General features: G+C 33.6%; 2 protein-coding genes across 3 annotated transcripts; one reads left to right on the top strand and one right to left on the bottom strand.

Annotated features, from left to right (window-relative positions):
• Positions 1 to 7,841: 7,841 nt before the first annotated feature.
• Positions 7,842 to 11,124, top strand: LOC111396934. 2 transcript variants are annotated; one of them, XM_023023551.1, is made up of 2 exons: positions 7,842 to 8,024; positions 8,322 to 11,124. In XM_023023551.1, exon 2 carries the CDS (start codon positions 8,323 to 8,325, stop codon positions 10,888 to 10,890), a length of 2,568 nt encoding a protein of 855 aa, XP_022879319.1. In that variant the 5' UTR covers positions 7,842 to 8,024; position 8,322; the 3' UTR covers positions 10,891 to 11,124. The 2 variants fall into 2 exon arrangements, with proteins under 2 accessions (XP_022879319.1, XP_022879320.1); XM_023023552.1 differs by lacking the exon at positions 7,842 to 8,024 and adding an exon at positions 8,066 to 8,221.
• A 157-nt stretch (positions 11,125 to 11,281) lies between these two features.
• On the bottom strand, positions 11,282 to 14,395 carry LOC111396935 (universal stress protein A-like protein). Its single transcript, XM_023023553.1, has 4 exons — positions 13,962 to 14,395; positions 12,173 to 12,294; positions 11,973 to 12,091; positions 11,282 to 11,617 (listed from the first exon to the last, which is right to left on the bottom strand). The coding sequence occupies exons 1-4, from the start codon at positions 14,143 to 14,145 to the stop codon at positions 11,509 to 11,511; spliced, it is 534 nt and encodes a 177-aa protein (XP_022879321.1). The 5' UTR covers positions 14,146 to 14,395; the 3' UTR covers positions 11,282 to 11,508.
• Between the last annotated feature and the right edge of the window lie 10,981 nt (positions 14,396 to 25,376).

Raw genomic sequence — 25,376 nt, 5'->3', positions numbered from 1 at the left:
AGAGAGAGAGATGGGGGGTGAGTGAATTTACTGGAAAATAAAATTCTATTCCCCCTGAATAAAATATTTTTCTTGATTTTGAGGAAAATATGATCATTAGTGACTTGCATGGTACATGATATACCCTTTGATCCAATAGTTGGACCTTTCCTTAGATTTTCTTCTTTTACTTTCTTATCAGCACATTCCACTACCAACGAGATTTTGGGCATCTGTGAGATAATAACCATAAAAAAATAGCTCCTGCACCTACGCTTTCCCATTTCATACCTCTTTGTTTCTATGCATATTGTTTTATGGACCTTTAAGTAAACATTTATCATTTCTTCTTCTTTTTGTTACTTTATTCGATCCATGAAACGTGGGATTTCTCATTTTTCAAATCTTCAGACAACAAAATATTTTACTTTTGTGCTTGGATATTTCTATTTTCCACACGCACAGAGGCATTAGTGGCGGATCCATGAATTGGAGCCAGTTAGGATGGTCATTGACCATTGGCCATCGACTGTCACAATATCGAGGTCGTTTATTAATATTTAATTAAATAATATTAAAAAATCTTTATCTAATATATAAATGTACCTAAAATATAAAATCATATAAAATCCTCAATATTCACAAAATCCTTAATTTTCATAGATTCTATAGTCCACATATGTGATATCACTTATTTTCAAATTTACAAAAATCCCCAATTTTCATAAATACTAACAAATTGCTCATGAGTCACAGACGGACTCACAGACAATGACATACAGTAATATTCATTAAAAATAAAAACATGAATTCATAATTCATAGTGATGGCAATGGGCCGAGCCGGCTTGGTCCTTTAACCCATGAGCTCGGTTCGGGCTCGTGAAAAACGAGCCGAGTTCAAGCTCGGCTTGGCACGTTGCTCGGGGGTGAGCTCAGCTCGGCTCACGAGCCACGAGCTCGTGAACCGAGCCGAACCGAGCCAAGCCGAGCCTTTTTTTAAAACAAAAAAAATTTGCACATTTTTTTTTGTGCACATTTTTGCACCTTTTTTTAAAAAAAAAATTCATATTTTTGGACGAGCTCACGCGTCAAAATGGCTCGTGGGATTGAGCCCTTGCCCGGCTCGGCTCGGGCTCCGGTTCGGGCTCGTCATTTGACGAACCCAAGCCGCCCACGAGCCGCTCGTCCCGTTTGACATCCCTAATAATTCATAGATCATCATAATTTCATAAATAATAAATCAAAAAATGAATTATAATAACAAGCCGCCCACGAGCCGTTCGGCCCGTTTGACATCCCTAATAATTTATAGATCATAATTGATTAACTAATTAATTTAACTGATAACTCATAATTTCATAAATAATAAATCAAAAAATGAATTATAATAACAAAAACCAAAAAATGAAAAAATAAAATGAAGAGAGGTAGGAGGCTTGCTGCTTACTTGACAACTGTTACGAGTGGAAATCAGTTACTGGCGATGCAATTGTAGCGCAGTGCGACTGTGGCTGGTGGCTCAACGTCAATGGTGGCTTAGCATGATGGGCAGCAGGGACGAATAGGGTTTGTAAATTGGAACTCAGGAAGTGAATGGAATTGCTTCTAGCTGCATATGTGCATGAATAAGGCCAGGTGCATCTTCATACTTCAATCCATTGGATTTAGTAATTGGGCCTTTTTTAAAAGAAACGCTTACGGTTTAAAAGAAAAAAATTGGCTCAATTCCCAAATCCAACTTTTGTTCATCTTCCACTCCCATATTTCTCCCGGCCAACTGCACCATTGGACCTACATTCCAACCTTCAAGCTTTGTCCATGGTGGCGGCTCCTGATCACAACAGTAGGTTCCAGTACAGTCAACACAGGCCTCCGCGCCCCGTCGGGTGTTGGCTCCGCCATTGACAGGCATGATACAAGCAAAGTGATTAAGAAAGATTTCTCATTTAAAATTTTATTAACAAAAGAAAGTTTGAAAAAGCCATTAATTTATTTAATTTATTTTTTGTTCCCGACCTAATCTTCAACTTGCAAATGGTCTTTGGTCACAACAGGGCATGAATAAATTGCTCCAATCTCAACCGAACAAGACCTTTCCCAGCAATCATTTGGTCAGATAATAGTGTCTTATAATAATCAATTTTGGTTGATTACTAAAACTTTGGTCGGTGGAGTCCATTTTTCTTTTTGCCGTAACATGAAATGGTCAAATTGGAATGTCAAAGGATAAGGGAGTTTAGTAGTGCACATAAGAAACTACACGACTTTCAACTTGCTAGGATAGTAGCCAAGACACTATTTTTCACTTGAAGCTTTGCTCCTGTACAGCCATTGCAATTTTTTGGTCTTTCGAGCTTTGAGACAGCTTATTGACGCCGGGTAGGATAGTGATTATCCTATTGGCTTGTTGTAGCAGATGATTCGCAAGAAAAGAACGACAGAAAACGCCCAAAAAATCAGAGAAAATACTCTGAATTCAACTCAATATTATTAATAATGCAGAATGATGAAAACTAACCCACAAGTCCGGTTAAATAGCTGGGAAATACGAAATTATGGGAAAATTACCAAAAATGGCAAAATCCCAAAATTATACCAAAATAAAATATTAAGTAAAAGAAGTAAGTTGCCAAAAATTTTGCTCAATTCGAGTTTTCTAACATATGAAAAAAAGGAAACGAAATATTACCATAAATAGTAAAAAAATAACTTAAAATTGAATTTTGAAAATGAAAACGGTGGATTTTGGGCTCGAAATTGATGTCCACCAAGCATAGCTGGGTGGCCACGACGTGCGCGCCGAAAAGAGCTTTCCGGATTGGGGTCATAATAGCGATTCCGATAACCGTAGCCAAAGTTATGGCCAAATTACCAAAGACGCATCAAATTCCCCCAATTAAGGAAATAATGGTGATTCACTTTCCATCTTTGCGCCGATCCGCCATCTCATGGTATCTCAGCGCCATCATCATGCTATCTAACAAATCAGCATCACTCAACTCGAATCCCCCTGCATCACTTATTGAGTGTCAATGGTAAAATTCAAAAGCTACAATTAGGAAAAGATAGAGAGGTGTCGAATTTTTTTAAAATAGAGAGAGAAAAAAGGTAAAACTTAGTTTAGGAGAGACACGAGATAATAAACCAAATGGCCACTGAATTTTGTAAAAGGTTTTTACAGGATCACTAAATTTTAAAAATTACCTCATTCATCATTAAACTTTGCAAAAGGTTTCCCAAGGGTCACTAATTCAGTGATCCCCTAGGAAACCTTTTGCAAAATTTAGGAATTTTTTGGAAACTTTTTTGCAAAGTTTAGTGATGAATTGAGTGATTTTTAAAGTTCGGTGACCTCATGAAAATCTTTTGCAAAGTTCAGTCATGACTTGAGTAATTTTTAAAATTCAATGACCCCTTGAAAACTTTTTCCAAATTCAGTGACCATTTGGATTATCTCGAGACACATGGGTGAAAGTCAGAGAGAGAGTAGAAATTGGTATTTAGATTTTTTATTAAGGGTGATTGAGTCAATTTAAAAATACTTAGCTAACTAATCAAAACTTTTTGAAATACCATGTGTAATTATATTCATACCACAATTTTTATTTCTTGCACCACATTTTAATTACACTTAAGTTTCTCAATATTTAATCACTATAGTGTTTATGTCCCTAATGATTTTTCATGATATTACTTTTCGTTAATTAATACATTTTGTATTTGATAACAATTTAAGTCCAAAATTCCGTTGAAATAACTTATAAAAACTTATTTTTAATCATATTTTAATAAATAAATAAAAAAATATTAAAAATTTTCCTTACTTTAAAGTATGGAAACATAATATTTTAATTTAAATCATCATCAAGGATGATATATAGTAATTAATAAAACATTGAATACAAGAAATCAACGAAAAAAATTAAGAAAATAATTGTTACAACAAGCAAAGATTGATAAATTTAAAATGCAATTAAAATGTAGTGTAACAGATAAAAATTGTGGTGCCAATATAACCATCGGAAAGTGCTATATATACATAATTGTCTATATAATGGTGTCCATAATTACACGTGATATTGAATTCAATATTTAATTCAAATCTCACAATTGCACATTAGCAACTGGATGATTGACACATCACATTATGGACATCATCATGTGCAATAATTATGTACAAGTAGAATTTTCCTATAACCATCCATACCATATTTTAAAATGGTAAGTGAAAACCAATATTTTGTCCAATGTCCTTTATGAATATGACCAATAAGTCAAGTCAAAATTAGGCCTCGTTTGTTTCTCATTCTTTGGCCACAAAAATGAAAAATATGATCGTTATCTGCACACGATTTATGCAACGTGATTTTATACCACAAATGTACGGTGTCAAGTTTTGTAATATAGTATTAGAATAAGAGTGTCGAACCCACATGGACTGATAATTGAATCCTATCGAGTACTATAATTATTTTTTAACTTTCACTTTATTTAGACAATCAATGTTTTGACACGATACTTTATTGCTAAATTAAAATAAATGGGATGAAGATGTAAGGCGAACAAGACCAATTTATAAAGCTTCTTATCAAATTATGAATGCCTTATCAAATTATGAATGCCTAGAGAGTGATTTCACCGTACTATCGACAATGTTTTACAACCGTTATAACCTTTTTTGTCGATCTTTCCAAAATTTATAGGCAAGAACTCTAAATTGATTCCATTTTCCTCTCTCGAGCACCAAATAAAATATATTTCTATATTTTAATTCCAATATCTCTATTCCGAACTAAACGTATAGAAATTATCAAAACACTTAATTCTTTAAATGGAATTAGCTTCAAAGATTCGCACTTTCTCTCGAAATCTACGAAATCTAACTTATGTTATTCTTAGATCATGCCCAAATTTACCTCTCTCAAGCATCGAAATTTAAAGTATCTAATCAATCAATTAGTGTCCAATTAATTGAAAGTATTGCGCAAGAACAACATAAATAAATAACCGGAAAGATTAATTGAAATAATTATATAGAAATTAAAACATGTCTAAGTAGGCTACATCAAATCTCTAAGATTAAAGTCTAGTTCATAATGAAATTGATTGACATAATAAAATATACAATAAAGAACATGGAGAAGAGGTACGGAATCAGAAAAACTAGTGTTATTGCGCGAATTCATCCCTCAATCATCGTCAATTTTCTTGTAATTGGTTTTGTTGATCTTTGCCTCTTGAGATTTTCTCATTGCAATCCTCTTTTTCCACTATAAAAGAAGAAGCGCTGTTCTTTTCGTTCTCCTAAGTTAAGTAGTATGATGGATTTTACTTCCATAAGAGTTTGCGTTAAAAAAGGAATTTGTCCGATTTTTTTCGAAAAATGCCCACGTGCATGCAGTATACTTCCTTAGGCGCGTCGCATATCACTTCTACGTTCTGCATATGAAATTGAAGCCAGTGCGTGCGCGCACCACTATGAAATTTTTTCATATGTTGCACTTTGGTCCCTATAGTTCATTCTTCGTTCCTTTTGGTTCATATTGATATATTCATGATCATTCATCCTCCAATACTATTTAATTGTCTCTAGTTCTTCTTAAATCATCAACATTAGGTCTGAATAAACTCTTGGTACTTTGCGATTTAGTCCCCAAACTTTTGATTAAGCCCAAGTTAGCAAATTTCTCGCTCTTCTGTCCAATTTCATTGTTTTGCCTTAAGTTACACTTAACAAACGAAATATGTATGAAGTTAAGCATCGATTCATTCTAAATAACAAAAATTGCTCTAGTTTAATGAATGAAATAAGTGTATAAAATACTCTTACCATTATTTATCACATCAAGCCATCATATTTAACTTCCTCTCTCTTGTGTGGGTCCCGTAACGACTATATTTTCCATTCTCATTCTTAAAAGAATGAGGATCAAACGAGGGCTAAATAACTGACCACTTACTGGGGTCAATTAAACTTTTATGGAGTCAAATAAATTTGAATTTGAATCAAAATGACCTGAATGAACTCTAATTGTGTGTTTGATAGGTAGGAAATTCCATGAAAAATGGAATTGCAATTCCATTTTTTCATTTTTTTAGTGTTTGATTGCCAAAAATTTCCTTGGAATTTATTTTCCACCTTTTGATGCCACATATACATTTTCCTTCTTTTTGAGAAAAATGAATTCTCACCAAAATTGGTGAGAATTCATTTTCCTGGATTACTGTAGCAATGTTTGTTTTTCATTTTTTTTTGACAATGGAAACAAATTCTAAGAATAATTGTAAAAAAAATTCCTTTAATTGACAATTTTCATGTAAAATAAAATCAAACGAACACCAAAAGATAGATAATTTTCTTGAATTTTTTTGGGTTGGCAATGGAAACAAATTTCATCTCCAATACAGTAAAATCTATTCCTTTAATTGATAATTTTCATATAAAATAAAGTCAAACATACGTCAAAAATACTTTTATTTCAACATTTTCCACTTAAAAAATTATACCAATCAAATACAATAATTTATAATTCTCAAAAAAATAATTTCTAGACAATTCAATTCCCTGGAATTCGTTTTCAATTCAATTAATTTTCGTCTTTGCGATCAAACAGACCCTAATTGACTCGTCCTTGGAGAAAGCTTTTTTGGGTAAGTTATTTAAAACATAAGTCTTTAGTTAGAAAGTAATTAAGAGATTTTTATTTTTTTTAAAGTAAATTTTTGAACTAGAAAAGAAAATTTTAAACATGACATAGAATTTGCATAAATGTAATTTGATTCCTTTTTAGTTTATTAAGATATGCTCTTGATTTACGAATGTATATAGAGCCACGTGCCCACTTTGAGAATAAATAAAGTTGTTTTCTTTATCTTTTCCAATTCAAGAAATAATTTCCATTTTTATTTAATTATAAACCTTTTCAGAAAAAAAAAAGGAAAAAAGAAAGTAAATTGTATATTTAGTCCCAATCTTTCACGGAAACTATGATCCTATCCTAACTAGTTTTGTTTGTTTCTAACCTTTAATAAATTAGCAGACAATTTCTGTCCATTTTAAATTTAGTTAGAAGTTTTTAATGAAGGATAAAATAGTCCATATAACAAATAAAACAAAAAAGAAAAGAAACCTATTCAATCCCAACCCGTCTCTACAAAACTCCACCCAATCTTCTAAATTCATGTACGCTATACACAAGCAATTATGTACCCTCTTGGGCGATTGTTGATTTAAAACAGGATGTTGGAAAAATGAATATTTTTTTTCTTTACTATCTTTTTTTTATTGAATTTTTGTATTTGAACTATTTGTCCTCTATTAAAAGTCTTATGCAGCTATAGTTATTAAATACATATGAAACTGATTGATTCAATATGAAATCTAGTAAATTGATCTAGAGATTAATCTGGGTCTACTTTTAATTCAAAAAAATTACAGTATACGAGAGTTTAATATGTACCTCACCAAGCAACTTAGCTCTATTAATCGTCAAATAAATAATATACTCAAATATTGAATTGATTAATTTTTAATTTGCATCAATGATTCATTGCTTGAATTATTGACTTGATGGTTGAATCAATTACCCATCTTTTTAAGTATGTAATGATCGTATTGGGTTTGATAATTGTACGCAACTCACATGACTAGATTTCACACCTAAAATGGATTAAAACTTGAAATAGGATCCAACTATGCTAATTTATTAAAGTTTGGGGTAATAATGGGATAAAAAATGGTCAGGGACGCGATCGAAATTTTTATGAAAGGTTGGAGACTACATATGAAAACTTTCCAAAAAATTTAATCTAAAAGTACTCCTCCATAGTCGCAGTCCGCTGGCATTTACTTCTTGTAATAATTACTTTATATTTGAAAAATTATCACAGAAATTCATTTGTTCAAATCTTCGACTCATTATTAAAACCCTAATCGTAAGGATTTTCTTTATTAGCTTTTGGCTTTGAAATGCATTTTTCTGGAGGAAGAAGAAGATAGCGTGAAATTTTCTTCAAAAGATAAGATTCCTTCCTATTCTTCAGGTATTTAACACCTCTTCTCCTCTTTTTTCGATAAAATTACTTTATCTTGTTTCAACCAGTATTCATTTCTGTACTGTGTATGTTAGTTCAAGGATGGATATATACAGATAAGAGTTATACGAGTGTGTTTACATGTATCGGGTTTCTTTTCTGTTATGAGAAATCAGAACCCCAGAAGAGCGTTTGGTTCATTTCTAGTTGAGTAGCGACTGGTTATAGTGTTGTTTATTTACTTTCCTTTTGGTTTTATAGTTATTATTGATTTCGAAGTCTTTTCTCATTTTCTTTGTCGCCCAGAATGGCAACTCTTGAAGAACTTGTTGCTGCATCAAAAATCCTAGGTGAGTCTGCTGGAGAAGCGGTTATGGAGCCGGATGCCACGGGCTTTTCGGGTTTGGAACTGGGAGAAAATGGGGTTGAGGTTTCTGAGTTTAATAAAAATGCTGGGAATAATGATCACTCTGTTTTTAAGGCCAATAAGCGAGCTGTTGAGACTGAAAAAACAGTGGAGACTACTTTTGTGGGCAAGGGTCAGCTGCAATCTCACTTGAACGTTAAAGAGAATGAGGAAAAAGGGGCTGAGAATGAAATTTTTGTAGCTGGTAATGATAAGAACGTTTCAGTCAGAGAAGAAGAGTGTAATCAGAATGGAATTAATCTTATAGTGGATGTTCTTGGTTCTTTGGATGGTGTCGATGGGAGTAAGAAGTATTTTGAAACTGATGGCGGTGAAAGCTCTTTTGTAGAGAATGAAGGAGGCTTAAATATTACCTGTGTTCTAGATATCACGGGTCAAGATGATAAAGAAGAGGAGGATGGTCACGTGATGGAAAAACAGGAGCATGGTTTTTGTGTGGGAGATTTTGTTTGGGGTAAAATTAGAGGTCATCCTTGGTGGCCTGGACGGATATATGATCCTCAAGATGCGTCAGATTTTGCTATGAAGCATAGTCAGAGAGGTTGCCTCTTGGTTGCCTTCTTCGGGGATGGTTCCGGTTCTTGGTGCTTGCCAGCGCAGCTTATACCTTTTGCTAGCAATTTTGAGGAAATGTCAAAAGGAAGTAATTCTAAGAGCTTTCTCAATGCTGTGCAGAGGTCTATTGATGAGGTTGGTAGGGTGCTGGAGTTGGAGATGAGTTGCAAGTGTGTAGCAAAGGAGAGAAAAGCTGACCTTGCCAGGCCATTGGTGGTGAATGCTGGGCTGAAACCGGGAGTTCTCATGCCAGAGGTAGATATTAACCGCCTTTCTGTTCCTATATACGAACCTGCTGAAGTACTTGAAAAGGTTAAGAACCTCGCACAGGTTGTTTCTATCGGCAGTATGCTTGAGCTTGCAGTCTTGAAGAGTTGGCTCTCTTCCTTTTATCGTTCAAAGGGAGTTTACCAATTGGCTGTATATTATGAACCCCATCCAATCGAAGGTCTTGAAGACACCAGTGAAATTGGAGATGTGGTTGCAAATGGTTTTAGTCTTCCAATTGAAGGCCCGATTTTAGGTCCAGTTGAAGAAGACTGGCTCTCCTCATCTGGTACAGGTATGCAGCAGTTCCCAGCACCTTCAGGGGATAAGATTTATCGGAGAAGGAAGCAAAAAAGTGTTGCGGAGCTTATGGGAGAGACCCCTGATATTAAGCTCAAAGATAAGAAGAGAACATCAGCAAAAGATGGAACAGATCTTGTGAAGCCTACATCTGCAACAAGGAAGAAGAGCAAGTATTTATCTCCTCCCTACACGGAGAGGATAAATGAAGATTCTTCCGATGAAAATATTGTCAGAGAAGAAGCTAATGAGGCATCCACGCCAAGAGAAAGGAAGAAGAGCAAGTATTTATCTGCCCCCTACACAAATCTTAAACGAAGGGCAGGAAACTCGAGCTCAAACGGAGAGTCAGAAATTGAATCTGAGAAAATTGACAAGATGGTTCCGGTGGGAGAGCGCATGACAAACGCTGATGGAGATCTTTTTCCATCTCCTTCAATTTCCAATCCTGTGACTGTAAATATAATTCCAAGTAGACAGCAAAAGGGTATTGACTCGTCTACTCATGCAAGTTCTCAACAGGATGAGAATGATCTGAAGAAGATTTTTGACACAGTAGATGTTGATGCATCAGGTAATGGAGTGTTATCAAAGGTTCAATCTGCTGCGGTTGATCCTCTTTACTTGAGCAAGGAGGGTTCCCTTAATATGATTCGGGGATTTTTTTCAGCATTCAGGAGCTCAATCTATTTGGATGGATCAAACTATAAAGAATTTCATGGCCATCGACGAGGTAAGAAGAGAAAGTTATTGCATTTTGATCCGAAGAATCAAGGAAATGGCACAAGTAAAACAAAATCCAAGACTTCCGAGCCCAAAATTCCTGAAGCAGGTACCAGTAAGATTGACAGAAGTGCTTCATCAGCATCTCTCGTTATTACATTTTCCCCTGGATCTACTTTGCCATCAAAAGATGATGTTATTGGAATGTTCAGTAAGTTTGGGAGTCTGAACGAGAAAGACACAAATTTGGTGATGGATTCAAATGCTGTTCAGGTCGAGTACGTTAAGAATTCTGATGTAGAAAAAGCCTTCAGATCATCAGTAAACAAAGATTTATTTGGGTCTGCGATTCTCAACGGTAGTATACAGCATTCTTCCGTGACCCCTGAGAAGCCCGACTCTTTACAACTAGCAGGTGACGTAATTTCAGATATAGGTTTCATCAACCAAAAACTCGAAATGATGTCAAGCGTGATGGAAAATTGTAACTGTAAAATTTCACCTGAGAAATCGAGGCTCAAGGATGCGATGAAACATCTCTTGGAGAAGGTTGGAAGCACGGCGGAAAAGGTGAGAACCATGGTTGATACTACCTCAACTTAGAAGGAAAAAATGCTGCTCAGTGAAAGTTCAGGTTTGGGTTTTTAGTTGATAATTCCCTTTTGTCCATGTAGGAATTAGTTTGTGGTAGTTCGCTTATGACGTTGCTCTTCCAGATTCCTGTATGAAATTAGGAGAGAATAAATATATACGAGAAACTGCTAGTAATATTTAAAAGGATGATCTAAATCTCTGTTAAATCTGAAACTTTATGATTCTGCTAATATTTGTCCATTGTGCTTCTGCCTTGTTTCGATTCAGCCAGTTTCTGGGAAACATTTTTCTCCTCTTTCTGAGTTCATCTTGCGTTAGTTTACCCTTCACTTATTCTCTTAGCACATTACAATTTGGTCAAGTTAATCTAAAATTTATGGGGAAAGATAAAGAGCGTCCACAACATAAAACAAGCAATATTTACAAACCTGTTCCAAGTTATCACCCACAAAAGTTTCCATAAAACCATAGTAATATAGGAGAAATCATTTTCAACCTGTCCGGATGTGGTGTTACAACAGTTTTAAGAATATCAGAAATTTAATTAGAAGAGTAACGAAGCAATATCAAGAGACATAGACACCAAGTGGATATTAACATGGAGAATGATATGACGGGTATAATGGATCAATCATCAACAGGGTCTTGAGGAGTCTCGGATGCACTCCTCTTGATTGTAATGACTGGGCATTCGGCGTGCTTTACGCAAAATTCACTCACAGTTCCCACAAATACCCTGCAAATAATTTGCAATTTCATCATCTTAATCGAAAACATTAAAATCCATCAAGTGAAGGATTAAATAATTGAGGGGCCAAGGGGATATGTTTACTTCTTTTTCGAATTTTATTCCCTATTTGAGCTCCATTATTTTCTCATTAAAATGAAAAATATGATCGTTATCCATCATATCAAGTCACCATACTTGATTTTTTATCTCTTGTGTGGGGCCATAAATGTTATATTTTTCATTCTCATTTTTACAATAATGTGGCTCAAACGAGGGCTTAGTAACTTTGACGAAATTATTTGCAAAGTCAACATCTAAACCTATGACGGAAAGTTAAGTTTTCAATAAAAACGAGGTATACCTTTGGAAAGGACCAAGGCCCCTATTTCCAACAACAAGAAAATCCGGACGGACACGGTTTACCTCATGACAGATGACTTCTTTTGGATCACCTTTCTTAATCCATGCTTCACAGGCAACCTACAAACACAGCACAGGAGTGGGTACTGTAATGTTTTTATTTATTTATTTATTATTTTTTTGAGAACAAGTGATTGGTACTCCTATATCATGGCAGTGCTTGACAAAGTATTCCAACAGGTGAAGTCCCCTGATCTTGTTCCGGTGCTTCATGCTAGCAAAATCTTCAGGAGACGCGAAAATACTATCCATATCATCAAAACCTAGGTGGAATATATTGGAATAGAAGATCAATGTTATTTTTCCTTCACAGAAACATGTACATCGTGCAGATCAAGAGCGGGCAGAAAAGGGAAAACAACTTATTTCTGCCTTTCGGGAAGTATGACAGAATAAGTGGTGCTTATAAATTTAATCGAACAGATATTTGGAGACATGAGCATCCTATCCATATTACTTTACACAAAGGGACATCATTATCATTAAAATAAGTTAAGATTTCCACATTGTTTTGGATTCCAGCTGAGCAGAGATTCACAAGTCTAACAAGCTCGGGTTATATCAAGCACCCATCAGTTTTTGTGATATCAGAAAATTTATCAATTATCAAAGAGGATGATCCTATCAATACAGCAAGCAATTTTCCTGGTGCAATTGGGTGGCCCTGTGATTTGATTTAGAAATAATTTAAGAAGTGTAGCTCCAGTTGACTGTTCAGGTCATGGGCACGAGATGAATGCAATATAACAATTCAACATTTCTACCACACACTGAACACAAGTTGTGCCTGAATCTAAAAGAAAAAAAGAGTAATTTGGAAGATGAACTAACTTCCACCAATAGTTTGGCGTTACTAAAATGATATTAATATGCATTATTCCATGAATGACTTAAGAATACAGTTGCCCATTGTTCTAATTAAAAATGAAGGATGCAAGGAACACTTCCTACTTTGTATGTTACTTTGACCAAAGCACTTCTTGACTGAATTAACTACTACGATGTCAAACATATGATCAAGAACTTCTATACGCTCGATATATTTCTTCTTCATTCACTTCTACACAGAAGAAGAGGAACACATAACATCTTCCAAGGTACCAATAAGTGCATCCGTCTAAGTGGTCATCTTAGTATAGTGAAAGTATTCGCAAATATTCAGCATATTTGATTGGCTATTGAAAACATAAACATAGTACATGACAATCCTTGGAGGAAGTTTACCCTTGATGTCCTTAATCTCACAAATGTCGAATGCAACACAAATTACGTAAAAACCCAAGATACTGTAAATTGGAAATTCAAGGCTCCTCTAAATCTAATCAAAATAAATCATCAGTCACAGGAAACTATGCAGAAGATCAAAATTATGAGATCTCCTGGTCCCTGCGGGAACAAAAAAGAATTTCACGCTCTTATTTTCCGGAAGGGATGACAAGGCAAATCCTCTTGATTGCGGCTTTCTCTAGACCTCCAGGAAAAGCATGAACAATAATAGAAGTTACTAGTTTTAGGATTAAAAAAAAAAAAAAATTAATTTTTTCTAGAATATATGCAACTAACCAAGCCACTGAAAAACTCAAGTTAACTAACCTATAGCTCCAACAAGAAGTGGATTTATTCTTTTTTCCAACTGCAAATCACTCAATTCATTACGCAGTTTATCCTAAACACTTATTGCTCAAGTTTCCATGAAGTACAAAACTCAAACCAGAATGTCTATATTTTTTGAAAATAATAATAAGAAAACAGTTAAATAAAGGGAAAAAAATCCAAACAAAAAGATCTAAAACACCAGATGCAAGAACAACCGCACAAAAAAAAAAAAGGAAAAAAAACTCTCACCATATCTATATATGTAATCTATACATTGATAGTTACTAGCAAAGATATATACACGAATATTACAGAGAGAGAGCAGAGGAAGAACCGTCTTCATCGGGCACTTGGACATGGAGAAAGAGGAGCTTGAAACCAGAGGTATTGGAGCGAACGATTTTCTTCAGAGTCCACTCGAATGCTCCTCTACTGCTTATCGACGGGTGTGGATACCCCTTTATTGTGGACTCGTTCACCGCCACCATTACCCGTGTCGGTTCACCTTCTACTGCCATCTCACTCACTGAGTTAGACTCGGAATTCAGAAATCGCTGTTCCCACCTCCCTCTGCGAAGCGTCTAGCGACTCCGGGGTCTACAGCTGAATCAGCGTTTTTTTAAAAGGAAAATAATTCCTCCAACTTCCATTTAGTGTGCCTTTAAGTCCCTAACTTTCAAAGTCGAAGTTTTGGATCTCCAACCTCTCTTCAACCCATTGAACTCTTTGCAAAATTGAATTTTTATTTGAAGAAAATCGACAACTTGAATATTAAAATTATATAAAAGTACTATGTAATTTATAGTTGGACATAATATAGCTCCTATTTGATGATCATTATTTGACAAAAACAAAGTTTTAAATAATGATTTTTCGGAAAATATATGATTAAAAAATATAAAAAAATTTGAATTTATGTTCAGAATGTTTAGACCCTGTTTGATTCACATTCTTTCAAAAAAAAAAAAAAGCTAAATGTATAGCACTAAAAAGGTGATATGCACTTACAGCCTCCTCTAATGTGAGAGAGCTGTCATAGTTGCTATCAAAGCAACTGTACCTGCTGCATTTTTGTTCCAAAAAATATATTTTTAAACAATGATTTTACAACATTTTAATCACACATTTTTTAATAAAATAACAATACACGTAAATTCAAAACTTTTCATCATTTTTTAACCATATATTTTCTATCAATACACTATTCAAAAATGCAATCTTATAGAAATAATGTGGTTCAAATAAGGGTATAAAGAGTTTTGAATGTGTAATTAAAAATAAATATGTAGAATAAAGAGTTCTAAAATAATGATTATCAAACAAATGACATAGTTTGATGAATTTGCTTTTTAACTTATGGTCATGTACAATTTGACCGTCAATGTGTACAATTTCGTTTACGTGAACTTAAATTCACAATTTTATATAGATTAGAGGCTTAAAATCTTACTTTTAAAAGTCAGTGACTCAGAATCACTAAGGCCATGTTTGATTGCACCCCCAATTCCATGGAAAATGGAAATCAAATTTCATTTTCCACTTTTTTTCATGTTTAATAGGCAAAATTTGGCATGGAATTGGTTTTATATCTTTTCTTCACACGGTCACATTTTCATGGTTTTTGGGGGAATTTCTTTTCCCACCACTTCGGTGGGAAATGGTTTTCTAACTTTTTTTTCCCTTTCAAATTTTTGACAATAGGAACAAATTTTAAGAACAATTGTAAAAGAAAATATTTCTTAAATGACAACTTTCATGTAAAATAAAGTCAAACGAACAACAAAAGATAAATGATTTTCTTGGCTTTTTTTTTTGCAATAGAAACAAATTTCATCTCCAATACCAGTAAATTCTATCACTTTAATTGACAATTTTCATATAAAATAAAATCAAACAAACACCAAAAAAATACTTTTATTTCAACATTTTCCACGTGAAAAATTATACTAATCAAATATAATAATTTATAATTTTCAAAAAAATAATTTATAGGCAATTCAATTTCCTGAAATTCGTTTTGTTTCCACCCAAATTTCATCTTCACAATCAAACGGACCCTAAATTAAAAATTAAGGGAATTTAATTTTTCTTTTCCAAAAGCACATAATTATTGGCAAAATTGTTAATGGTTTATATTGAATTTCTGAAATATATGAATAACAAGTGTTATAAATATATAATTAAAATTAATACTATTTTTAACTTTGAACCAGACGGAAGCATAAGGTGGCACGCGGTTGTCCATAACACATGGTATTTTGCATTGATGGGGACGTTAGAATTCGCTTCGTGGTTAACGCGTCGTGTGGATATAAATGCATATATAAAATGGGTGAATGTACGTGCACAAGTAATTTATTTTAAATGCAAAAATCAACATCAACATGGTCAACAATAAATTGAATAACCTAACAATGTACGCCACAAGGGCTTCTTTCTGTTACGACGAACTCTAAGCTCATCAGAGAGATCCCGTGCCGAAAGGTAGACACATGTCTATCACGGCCTTTTACTCATATTTATACTTGTACAATTTTAATATTGAATGAAGAAAAAATTATTATAATTAGGTAAATTAAATAAAGGTATATTTGTAAACGAATAAAATCAAATATTCCCAATAAATAAATATGATTATATAATTTAAACAAAAAAATAAGAAAAATTAGTTTATGCCTCTGTTTGTTTTTCATTCTTTTCTTATTAAAATAAAAAATATGACCATTATCTATCACATCAAGACACAAAATTTGAATTTTATCTCTTGTGAGGGGCCCATAACGGCTATATTTTTTATTCTCATTTTTAAAAAAATGGGAGACAAACGCCCCCATATAAATGGGACGTATGAAGTAATAAGTCTAAAAACATCTCTAACTACAAAAGTTATCAAAATATACTTTCAAAATTAATAAACTTGTGAAATTTAAAATCAAGTGATTACATTTTGTGATCCGATAAAATTCTATGACCTACACAAAATTTTTTGTCACAATAGCATGTTAATCACAAATTACATAATATTATAATCACATAGATACTTTTATGAATTTTATATATTTAGCCCCCCTTTAGCCCCCATTTTTTGGAATTGAAATAGGTGGAATATTTTATTTTTTTTTTTGAAAAATAAGTGGTTAAAAAAGAAGAAAAATTTTTCGATTTACGCGTAATATTATTTCATGAAAGATTGTTTGATTGAAAATATGAGAGAGAAAAATGAAATGAAATATAATGGAATGAAAATTAATGGAACCAAACGAGGACTTTATCGTAAACAACACATTTTAATAAGTCACAAATTATGTAATTAATTGATCACAATTAGTTTTTAACTCATCACACTCCATCAACACGGGCAACATCTCCACCAAGTCAAATCCACCCCCTCCTCCACCAGGACTCCAAAATTACTGAAGAAGATATGAGTTGGGTCGGAACTCGTAGCCGGTCCGAGATGGAATGGCGGTTCAAGCGGAAAGCTATGAAAACCTTCTGGATTTTCAACGAAAAAGATGAACTGGTCGAATCTGATCCATTGAAGCGGGATATGGAGAGAGATTCTGCATATTTTCTATGAAAAAAACTGGAGAGAAGTTGATTAACAATGATCGGAGGGACTACCCACATAAACTAGATGAACTCGAAAAAATCTTAAAAGCCATAAATGAAGCTACTTCAATTCATGATCAGAAATGCTCTTTCAACAAATTTTTGTAGATTTGATAGTTAAGAAACATGGGAGAAGTGCACTGACAGGGGAGAGTGGAAGAGGGAAAGCTTAGCCCGATTTGTCCCCATTCTTTTAAAAATCATGCAACTTTGCCAAAATGATTTGACAAAGAGCTTGATATAATTGCATATAATAGCAAATAATTAATTAAGAGGAAATTACAAAATCTCGAATATTTCAAGATCACAGTGCAAAAGTAAGGTGTACAAATTTTTCATTCATAATTAAGGTATTGATTTAACTATTAGTTTTAATAATATCAATATAAAATATATTAATCCTATTTCATTCCAATCCAATTATAAACCCTAAAATTCAAATTCATTTCTCTCTATTTCTCTTTGCTCACTCTCCCCACTTAACCCACTCCTCAGGTGGTATTGCCCACTCCGGGAGACCATCGCCGCCCATTGTCGGAGGTCGCCGCCGCAGCACGGTGATAGAGAAGAGAATTTCTATTATTTGATCTGTCGATTTGTGAAGAAGAGGATAAACAACATAAAGGAGAAGAACTGAAACCGTCAATGCTTCACTCCTAGAGATTGCCGCCTATTGCCGGAGACCACCGCCACAACACGACGATGAGAAGAGGATTCTGTAATTTGATCTGTTGAATTACTCATTTGGATTTGCGAAGAGAATTTTTGTAATTCGATTTGCCGAATTAGTCAATTGGATCTGCCAAATTTCTATAATATTTTTCTTTTCACCAGTAAATATGTTGTAGTGGTGATGGTGCTTTTGTGGTCAATGGTGATGGTGTTTCTGTAGTGGGGATTTGAGGGTGGTGGATCTAGTAGTTGGGTGGGTTTTATTGAATTAAGCAGTGGTTTGGGGATCTTTTGGTGGTTTTGGGGGGTTTTAGGTGTTTTTGTTGGTTGTTCAAGAAGAGGTATTGGTGATGATTGTGGATATAGCTACTATTTTGTTGGCAATGTAGATGGAGGTGTTCACAGGGCTGGTGGTTGTGCTGTGGTGCTGGCAAGGGTGGTCATAAGTGGAGGGAGTGTTGGCGGCGGTGGTGCCCAACTATTGTTGTGTTGTTGTTGTTGTTGATGATGGTGGTAGTGGTTATTGTGGTAGCAATGACGGTGACATGTGGGGGTGTGTGTGACCAAATATTTAGACGTGTGTGACCAACCATTTGTCTGATTTACGACTAAATAATGGGTGTCTGTGACTCAAAAATAATTTGTGACCAATAAACTGTAACTTATGTGACTTAGAGATAAAATGTGACCTGTAATTTGAATAATTTGTGATCTCGAAATAATATGTGACTTACAAAATTTTTGATTTGTGACCACGAAAAAAAATTAATTGGACGATATGTGACCAGTAAATAAATTTGTGACCTATAATTATGAACTTGTGACCATTAATCATGTAACTGTGACTTAATTATCTTTATTTAATAAATATTATTAATTAATAAAATAAATATCTGATTTTTGAATTGGGGTAAACATAACACCTGAAATTTGATTTTTTCTCAATAATTAAATGAAAAAAATTGACTATATTTTACACTATCCAATGATATAATGCCACGTTAAATTATGTCAAATTTTATGTCAACCTAACATGATTGATTTGTACAAATTAGATTGACAAATTTGGTTTACAAACTATGTATTTGCAACATTTAGGATAATCATTTCAAAAACAATTTTGGATCAATAGAATTCAATGGCCTAAATTTTGCCAATAATTAGTTTATAAACAAATTTTGTTTATGTACAACTAGATTAAGCCCTTGTTTGATCTCTATTTTGGGAGCAATAATGCATTTTGAATAATAGATTGATGAAGAATATGTTGTTAAAAATTAAAGAAATTTTTTTTATCTTCGTGTGATATTATTTTATTGAAAAATGTGCGATTGAAATGAATTTTGAAAAAAATGAATTTTTAGAACAATGAGAGTCAAGCAAGGACTAATTTTTCTTTCAAAACTAATCTTCTATGTACTCATTTTTAATTAGACGTAAACTCCAAAAAAATAATAATAATAATAATAACCACATATTCTTTAAAAACTCACTATTAAAAACAATATTTTAAAAATAAAAAAATAAAAAAAAATTGCCTATCAAAGAGGACTTTAGTGGTCAATCTAATAAATGCTCATCATTTGTGATTTTTAATTGGCAATTAACTGTACCTGAATTTTTAAAAAATATATAACTTGATTAATGTAATTAAAACTTAAAATGTCGGTTTTGAAGTAAATTCAATTTTTTTTCCTTTGTATCAATCCAGTAAAAAGAATGTTCTTTCTAGCTTCGCCTCTATATGTAATATGTTTATTCCAATAATAACAGAATGAATGCGAACAAAAAAATATCACAAGATGACTAGTAATTTCTAGTTTTTACAGATTTGGATATTGATTGATTGGTAGAACTATGCAAGTATAAGTCTTATGAGTCAAGTAATTGTGTATAAGATATTATTTTTACGAGTGTCAAATACTTAGCCCTTGTTTGAACCACATTAATTTCATAAAAATATATTTTTAAATAGTGTATTGGCGAAAAATGTGGGGTTAAAAAATAAGGAAGAGCTTCGAATTTGCGTCTAATATTATTTTATTGAATAATGTATAGTTGAAATGATGTCAAATCACTGTTTAAGAATGTATTATTTTTTAAAATAATATGGGTCAAATAGGGCCTTAATCCTATTATAATTAGATTAAAGCCACTTAACCAAACTTAAAAACAAAGAGTGAAGGTTCGGGTTGATGTGTTAGAAAATGATTGAGTATTTTTTTTTTTAATATTTTCAAACTGTTCAATCATGTATCGACATATGTCTCATCTGAATTTGAACCTGGATTTAAGCTTGTATATATAGCATGATTGTTATAATTAACACTAATTCTAATCGAATAGCAAATTATGATTGGTTGATTTTGCAACTAATTATCTAAATTTAATCTAATGTGCAACTAAGAAACGCTTATAAAGTTAAATAAAGACAAGCACTAAGACTACATATCTCCCGTTATTACTCCATTTTAACACAATTCAAGATAATGACAATACTTATTTAATCTAGACTATTAATGTTCCTATTTCGTAACATAATATTTCTCGAGTCAAATTAAATATATCTTTACATATGACATTCTTACATCTTTATGAAATTTGCAAATATAAAAAGATACATTAAAATATTAGAACATCTAATATAATTAAAATAACGATATCTTTATTCTCTATTGGACATTACAACAATTATTATTACATGCTATATTCCTAATAATTTCTCTCGAATAAATAAAAATCATACATTAATTCAACTATTAATTACGTAATTGAAACTACTATAACAATCATTTCTAGATAAACAAGTAAGAGGAAAACCCACGTATTCTTGAATCTCTTCAATTCTTATTCAACAATATCATTTTGAACCTTTTTCTTCTCCGCTCAAAATCTAAGAAATAATCATTAATAGTGAAATCTTGTTTCTTTCCTCTTGATCTCTCCAATGCTTGGTGTCCTGATATTGGAACTCTAAATTGGGCTAAAAATGTGGTAGAATTACGTTGCATAAATGAGTTAAGAGTCGAAAATGGAGAAAAAAAAATTCATGTCGTTTTGTAATGCGTATGATTATACCTAGTTGCTCTACGAAATTCAACAATCAGGTCTTGAGATCTTAAGTAGTACTTTTCTTGTTTTAACTATGATCTCTAATTTTTTCTTCTTTTATCTTGAGCCCCTTTTTATGTTTTTAATTTGGAAAAAATTCATAATTAAGAGGTTAAGTATCACTCATTTCAAAATTAAGAACAAAAGTTTCAAATTTCAAAAATCAGATATTTATTAAAATTTATTTATGATCTAATTAATTAATTATATATTTTATAATTAAATATATTAAGGTCACGAATCTATACAATATGATTACAAATTAATGATTTAGTTAATCACATATTATTTTTAGGTCACAAATCAAAATTTTTATATATCACAAATTATTTTACGATCACAATTCAAAAATTTTATAGATCACAATTTGTTCATCGACCACAAATCAAAAATTTATAAATCATAATTTATTTATTGATCACAAATATTATAAGTCACAGCTTAGTATACAATCACAAATTATCAAATTATATGTCACATATGAACAATTTTGAAGGTCACACATTATTTCTTAGTCACAATTCTTCTTTCCATCGGTCACAGATTAACCAATTTAATGGTCACAATCAACTAAATAATTTGTAACCATCACCAACACCTACAACCACTATCTCACCACTATTTCCAGCAGTAGGACCACCACTTGCAACCACTATAATCACAGCTTATTTATAGGTACATATTATCAAATTAATTGGTCATAAATTATCATCCATTTGTCTCACCTTACCACACCCTATTCCACTGCTGTCGAGCACCACCCAAAACATCACAACCCTAATTCCAGCACCACCATCAAAGTAGAATAAAGCTACTTTACCCGAATGTTGACATTCTCTCACATGCCGTAGGTCCCACGCGAATAAAAAAGTCTAAAAAAGTGGGGCCCCACCATTGCGAGAGTCGATCACCTCCTTTGTAAAAAAAAATCGAGCACTGTAGCGGGATTGATCAAAGTATTACTACCATCATCACTTGCACCAACAACGACTACTGCTTTCTTTTTCTCTACCTTCAATTAACCACACAAACATACTTAAACTATAGATTCAACGTCGCTACCACAACCACCATTGCACCTCCACTGCTCGCACCAATAGCCAAATAGCGCCACCACCACCACACCAATACCACCAATACTGCCTATATCAACAATCTAACACACAGTCTACACATATGCATAGATCACATCACACAGAAATATTGCACCACATCTTTACCACCACGATAATACCACCGCCACTTGCATCAAAACCCAACCGCAATCCTTGTGCCCACACACAGACACACAGGGATTGTAGATTGCACACACAACCACACAGATTTAAATCCTAATTTTGACATTGATCATTGACGTGCCTCCATCGCTCGAAGATGTTGTAGATCGCTTTCCACCACAGATCACACACAAACACAGATTGCACACAAATAGAGAAAAGTATAGCTGAGAGAACCGCCTGTGCTACCCACACAAGAAGCAGCACTATCCCATTGTGTGGTCTCCCAAGACTGTAGTCGTCATTGCGTGCTACCATGCTGCCTGGCCTCTCGAGAGTGGCGCCATTGTCATTGCTACATGCTACTAACAAGAACGCCATCGGCCCTTTGTGCTACCAACGTTGCGGGGCCTCTCGCCCCGTAATTGTGGTCGATGTGCGACACTGGAAGAGAGAGAAAAGAGAAAGAGAGAGAGAGAATGTTATAGAAATATTTAGGCTGCGGTTGGTTTAGTTTTCTATTTTCCATTTTCGATTTCAAAAAGGTTTTTAGTTTTCTCAGAAAATGCCACGTTTTGGGTATTTTCCAGTTTTTGGACATTTATAACTGAAGACGCTCAAAACGATAAAAAAAACTATTTTGCGTTTTCAGTTATAAATTTTACCAACAAGGAAAACACATTTTTTATTCACTTGGGACCCATTTTCAAAAACGAGAAACTAAACGCATTTTCTGCATTTTGAAAACAGAAAACGAAAAATAGCCCGAAAACGCCAAACCAACCGCAGCCTTAGGGTTTGGAAGTGAAACGGGTTGGATGGGGTATTATAATTAATTAATTTAATTTTATAATATTATTATTAATATTTAGAATTTTAATTATGTCTAATTTTTGAAAGAAAAATATGTAACTCTTAATTATGAATTGAGATTTTAAAAACACATAGTTCTTGTAATTTCTACTTTCAATTTTCACGAGTCTTTTAACTTCTAATCCATGCAAATACCTCCTAGTGCTTGTTTATAAAACTTTACTAAAAATATGTAAAGTTTTTAACGAGTCAAACATCAATTTTAACATGCATTTTATATAATTCATAACTTAGTCCCCATTTGGTTCTGATTTTTCACCTCAAAGAAATTCAAATTTTTTATTGTTAATTTCAATAGTCAGCCATTATTTTTTACTTCTTCACTCACAAGTGAAACCCACATTTCTTTCTAACGGTAAAAAATTGATGAGAAAATTAGGCCCAATACTCTAAAAAATTAACTAAATTGATAAATACCCTAATAACTAATTAAATCAATTGAGAACGTATTAAATATGTTATAAAATCCCCAAAACACCCATATATCTATCATCAAATTTCTACTACAAAGAATTAATAGCCACCACATAGTAATCAAATTCTGCCTACTCTCGACCTCATTTCTCCCCATTAATGGCCAGAGTAGTATGCTCAAATCTTATTTCTTCAGTTTCATCATTTTAACTGACACCTTCACTACGGTTCTAATAACCAAATCTTTCAAATTTTTCGAAGATATTTAAAGCGGTGGATGATTTTCATGCTAATATGGTTTTCAGCAGTGGCGAAGTGGGAGTGTTGATGCTGTTTATGGTGGTTTGGGGCCTCAACGATTTTCAGTAGGGGCGACGTCGAGGTGTGGTCGTGGTATTGCGTCGGGGTGTGGTGGTGTTGATACTACTTGTGGTGGTGGTAGTGACGGTTTAAGACTACCGTGGTTTTCAACAGTGGTGGCATCGAGGTGTGGTGGTGGTGTTGATGCTCCTTGTGATGGTGGTAGTGGTGGTTTTGGTGTTGGGGGTTTTAAATTATTTTTGTTGGTTGTGCAGTAGATGTGCTGGCATGAGTATAACTGAAGAAGAAAAGACCCAATATTTTTAAAGGTTTCGATGAGCATATAATTCATTTCAGTAGAGAAAGTGGGGTCAATGAGGGGTAAGGAACAGTGAAAAACAGCTAACGTGTGTTGGGGGAAGTCGTGGTTGGACTAAACCAGCAAATTAAAGTGTTATTTCTTTCCTAGTATTAGATATACCTAAGTGTGCATGGATATGAGTATTAGTTGTGAAGTGTGTGTAAGGATGGTGGCTTGGCCTTTTAACCCACGAGCTCAGCTCGGCTCGGGCTCGAGGCGAGCCGAGCTCATGGCTCATGAAAAATGATGCTCGGAACTCGAGGGCGAGCTTAGATCGGCCCACGAGCTTGCGAGCCTAGCCAAGACCATGAGCTCGTGAACTTTGTGTACCCATGAGCCACTTGCGGGCTTGACGAGCCGAGTAGGCTCGACTCCTGGAATTGAGGTGACGAGCCCGAGCTACCCATGAGTCGAGCGGCCTAGTCGACGAGTCGCTCGATTCGTTTGACATCCCTAAGTGTGTGTGACTAGAGTAAATGCATGAATCTTGACATGGATAAATTAGATTCCAAAACGTGTTGATTGACTTCATATATCAAAAATATAGTTTTAAGGATTTGTTTGATTTTGAGAACTCAAAAATTATCTTTAAAATTAGAATATTAGTGTTAGAATTACTTTTTTTTTTTTATTAATTGTGTCACTTTTTTATCTTCTTAAAGAAGTGAAATGATTGTCTTGGACATGATGATTATATTAAGAATCGGCACTACACTCACGCGTATTGTCTTGAACGTACTGAATATATTAAGAACATGATTATCGTTTTTTCTATACAAATGAATTGTGCTATTTTGGCGTGTCATTTTTTTTTTTTTTGAATTTTGTCAATTTTTGAGTATTTTTATCACTTTTTTTGAATTGTGAAAAGTGACATCTGTCACTTTTTAATTTTACATAGTATTCTTTACTTTCAAAAATTTCTTCCTATGATTTTCCAAAATGCCCTGCCAAAATTTGATTCCCATAATGGCCCTTGTATAAACTTTTCAAATCAACGTTCCTTCGACTTTTATCTTTTCGTGCACTCCATTTCTCGGAAGAACATTGCTGCAAGGCTGCAATTGAAGAAATATATATATTTCACCCGACAAAACACAGTTTTTTCAAAAGAAAAGAAAAGAAAAGAAAAGAAAATTCCCAAAGCTTCCCTTGTTGACTTCTTCCACTCTCTTCCGATATATTCCTT

The sequence above is a fragment of the Olea europaea genome, chromosome 7 (assembly GCF_002742605.1).
Source record: "Olea europaea var. sylvestris chromosome 7, O_europaea_v1, whole genome shotgun sequence".
Lineage (NCBI taxonomy): Eukaryota > Viridiplantae > Streptophyta > Magnoliopsida > Lamiales > Oleaceae > Olea > Olea europaea.
This window is presented reverse-complemented; position numbering and strand designations above follow the sequence as displayed.

Excerpts from the sequence above, each read along its gene's own strand:
- LOC111396934 (XM_023023551.1), top strand. The coding sequence starts at position 8,323 with ATGGCAACTCTTGAAGAACTTGTTGCTGCATCAAAAATCCTAGGTGAG.
- LOC111396935 (XM_023023553.1), bottom strand. The coding sequence starts at position 14,145 with ATGGCAGTAGAAGGTGAACCGACACGGGTAATGGTGGCGGTGAACGAG. Across the intron at positions 12,295-13,961 it reads CCAAGTGCCCGATGAAGACG|GTTTTGATGATATGGATAGT; the intron begins GTTCTTCCTCTG and ends TATTCCACCTAG. Across the intron at positions 11,618-11,972 it reads GGCCTTGGTCCTTTCCAAAG|GGTATTTGTGGGAACTGTGA; the intron begins GTATACCTCGTT and ends AATTATTTGCAG.